Source organism: Octopus bimaculoides, chromosome 23 (assembly GCF_001194135.2).
Source record: "Octopus bimaculoides isolate UCB-OBI-ISO-001 chromosome 23, ASM119413v2, whole genome shotgun sequence".
Taxonomy (NCBI): Eukaryota; Metazoa; Mollusca; class Cephalopoda; order Octopoda; family Octopodidae; genus Octopus; species Octopus bimaculoides.
Window position 1 is genome coordinate 34,051,381 of NC_069003.1, and position 3,278 is coordinate 34,054,658.

The following is a 3,278-nucleotide window of genomic DNA, read 5'->3' on the forward strand; positions in this document are numbered from 1 at the left end:
AAAGTCATAACGAAAGTCATATCTGAAAGTCATAACGAAAGTCATAACGAAAGTCATATCTGAAAGTCATAACGAAAGTCATAACGAAAGTCATATCTAAAAGTCATAACGAAGTGCAACATGCCCTCAACTGGTTATGCAAACCAATCTTTGAGGCTACACTGCTTTTCTTCCTGCCATGTTTAGAAGTTTTAAAGAAAGAGTCAGTCTTGTGCAATCCAATTCCAGTCTTTAGACTTGGAGGTGTGACCGTAATGGCTCGGCAGACTAAGGCATCTGCAATGAAGAACAGTGGCATGCTTTCAAATGGAGAAGCAAACCAATCCTTGATGTGACAGGGGTCTTTTCTTCCTGCCACCACTTAGTTGTCTCAAAGTGTGAGTCAATCCTACAATTCGATTCCAGTCTTCAGATTTGGAGGTCTGACCGTAATGGCTCAGCAGACAAAGGAATCTGCAGTGACCTGCAAGTTGTAGATTTTACATTGGAATGACCTTCTCCAAGGTGAACTGCCTTACAAGAACTGGAAGGGTCCACCTTCCCTGGAGTTGCTAGAAGGCTGTCAAAGAGGGCTTCAGATCACCTGAGGAACTGCATTCTTTGATTTACTGTCACGGTTGATTTCTTAAGCGTTTTCCTTTCGCAAGGTGCTCACAACGCAGTGAAGGTTTGTGCCTAGAGTTTCTTCCATCACAGGCGAATTAACTCACAGCTAGGACCCTAACAGTTGGTGGATGCGCGTGGCTTAGTGGTTAAGGTGTCAGCACCATGATCGTAAGATTGTGGTTTCGATTCCTGGACTGTGCGACGCATTGTGTTCTTGAGCAAAACACTTCATTTCACGTTGCTCCAGTCCACTCAGCTGGTGAAAATGAGTAACCCTGTGATGGACCGATGTCCCATCCCACACACACACAGCCATGCAGCAGGGTTCAACAAGTACTTACCCAGTTTTTGTCATTCTTCAAAACCTCAACCATTTTCGGATGATTGTAACCTAAAAAAAATCAAGATCAAATATTAGCTTCGTATTACAGAAGGGTGCAGTGTGTGTGGTTGTGTGTGTGTAGTTGTGTGTGTGTGTATGTGAATATGTGTGTGGTTGTGTGCATGTGTGTGTGAGTGTGTGTGTGTGTGTGTGTGTGTGTGTGTGTGTGTGTGTGTGTGTGTGTGTACATCTGCATCCCTGTAATTTAGTGGTTCAGCATAAGTTATCGATAAAATAAGTACCAAGCTTAACAAAAATGTAAGTCTTGGTGTTGATTCGTATGACCAAAACTTCTTCAAGACGGTGCCCCAGCATGGCCACACTCTAATCACTGAAATAAGAAATAAACAAAACAAACAAAAAATAAATAAAAACGAGACAAACAACCAGAACAACAGAAAATGAAGTGTTTCTTACCCAATGGAATGGAAGCAATCTGTGTGTAGAGGTCAAGCAAACAGTTGCCATCGGCATCGGTGATGTAGTTGCCCTGGCTTCTATCAAAGTCTGTAAAGAACACCACGCTGCCTGTGTTCTGTAATTAAGAAATTAACGAGAGACAAACCTGTGATTAGTTTATGCTTCACACTCTACAGACTGATGTTATTGTAAGACAATAGAATAAAGCTGGCAGAATAGTTAGGATGTTGGATAAGATGGTCAGCAACATTTCTTCTGGTATTCTCTGTTCTGAGATCAAATCGTATCAAGACAGAATTTGCCCATCATCCTTAACCCTTTTGTTACCAACCCGACTGAAACCACCTCTGGCTCTTAGTACAAACGTCTTGTTTTCATAAGTTTTGAACTAAAATCTTCCACCACAATTTATGTTCCTAACACTAGCTGAATGATAATTAAGTTATTTTACTAAATTCTTTGTTATATTTAAAATTAATTGAAAGAAACACAAAACACCTCAAAATAAATACAGTAACAAAAGGGTTAAAGCAGGAGTTCTCAACCATTAAAAAAAATCTATAGACCCCTTTGATTACTATTTTATTCTGGTGGATCCCCCCATAGCCATTCTATGTTTACAAACTAGTTTTATAGAAACTTCTTTCAGAATTCCTATTTTGTTTGTCACACATTAACTTGTGCAGGTTGAACAATGCAAAATGTGAGAGAAAGAAACCCAGCTATTTCTTGCAATACATAACAATACATACATCTAAAGCAGGGGTTCTCAACCATTCTATTATCTATGGACCCCTTTGATTGCTGTTTTATTCTGGTGAACCCCTATGACCATTCAATGTTTAAAAACCAATTTTATAGAAACCACTTTCAAAATTCCTATTTTGTTTTCCACACATTAACCTTTGTAGGTTGAACAATGTAAAATGCCAGAGAAAGAAACAGCCCTTTCTTTCTTGCAATACATATCAATACATCTCAAGTAAAATTTATCCAGGGGCCCTTAAAATACTATTGTGGATCCCCAATTTTCTCCTTTGTTGCATGGACCCCCAAAAATTGTATATAGCCCATCAGGGGCAATATGGACCCTGGTTGAGAACCACTCTTTAAGGGATTGATAAAATAAATACCAGTCAAATACTGGGGTTGATGTAACTGACTAGCACCCCCACCCACAATCTTCAAGCATTGTGTTTATATGAGAAAGAATTATAACCCAATAGAATAACAGCTGACATCTGAATGCTCAGATTTCTCCAAAAGTATTCAAAATATGTCCGATGCTTTCTTCGGTAGGCTTTAAAGACAAGGCCGCTCCCCACCCCGCAACCTATATAGATTATATTCCTTTCTACTATTCACAAAGCCTGAAAGTTTAAGGGAAGGAGACATTCGGTTACATTGACCCCTGATGCTTCACTTGTGTTCATTTTATCGACCCTGCAGGAATGAAAGAGAGAGAGTCAACCACGGCGGCATTTGAAGTCAGACGGTAATGTCTTGGAGCAAATGCCGCCTTAATCTCTATTGATTACATTATCAGAGAATATTTTCCTTGTCTGATATTACTGCACATTGTTGTTGTTGTTGTTTTTCAGATGTTACACATTCCAGAAGAAATCCTAGCATTGAAAACCTAAATCTAATAACTCCAAGTGAATGCAATGCCAGCTTATTGTTATTCATTTCTACCCCTGTGTATTTTATACAATAACATCATTCTTCTTCTTCTTCTTATTATTATTATTATTATTATTCTTATCATTATTATTATTGTTATCATCATCATCATCATCATTGTTATTATTATCAATATTAATGAGGCAGTGAGCTGGCAGAAACGTTAGCATGCCGAGCAAAATGCTCA

The 3,278-nt window shown here is 38.7% G+C and overlaps 1 protein-coding gene across 1 annotated transcript in view; it reads right to left on the reverse strand.

Annotated features, from left to right (window-relative positions):
* The window catches only part of LOC106873727 (4-aminobutyrate aminotransferase, mitochondrial-like), a gene marked incomplete at its 5' end in the record, with an annotated part of 11,499 nt that extends 9,970 nt beyond the window's left edge, over positions 1–1,529 (reverse strand). The window contains 2 exons of the mRNA XM_014921209.2: positions 948–997; positions 1,406–1,529. Of these exons, the coding sequence (XP_014776695.1) occupies positions 948–997; positions 1,406–1,529 (174 nt within the window). The remainder of the gene's footprint in view (positions 1–947; positions 998–1,405) is intronic.
* Positions 1,530–3,278: the final 1,749 nt, after the last annotated feature.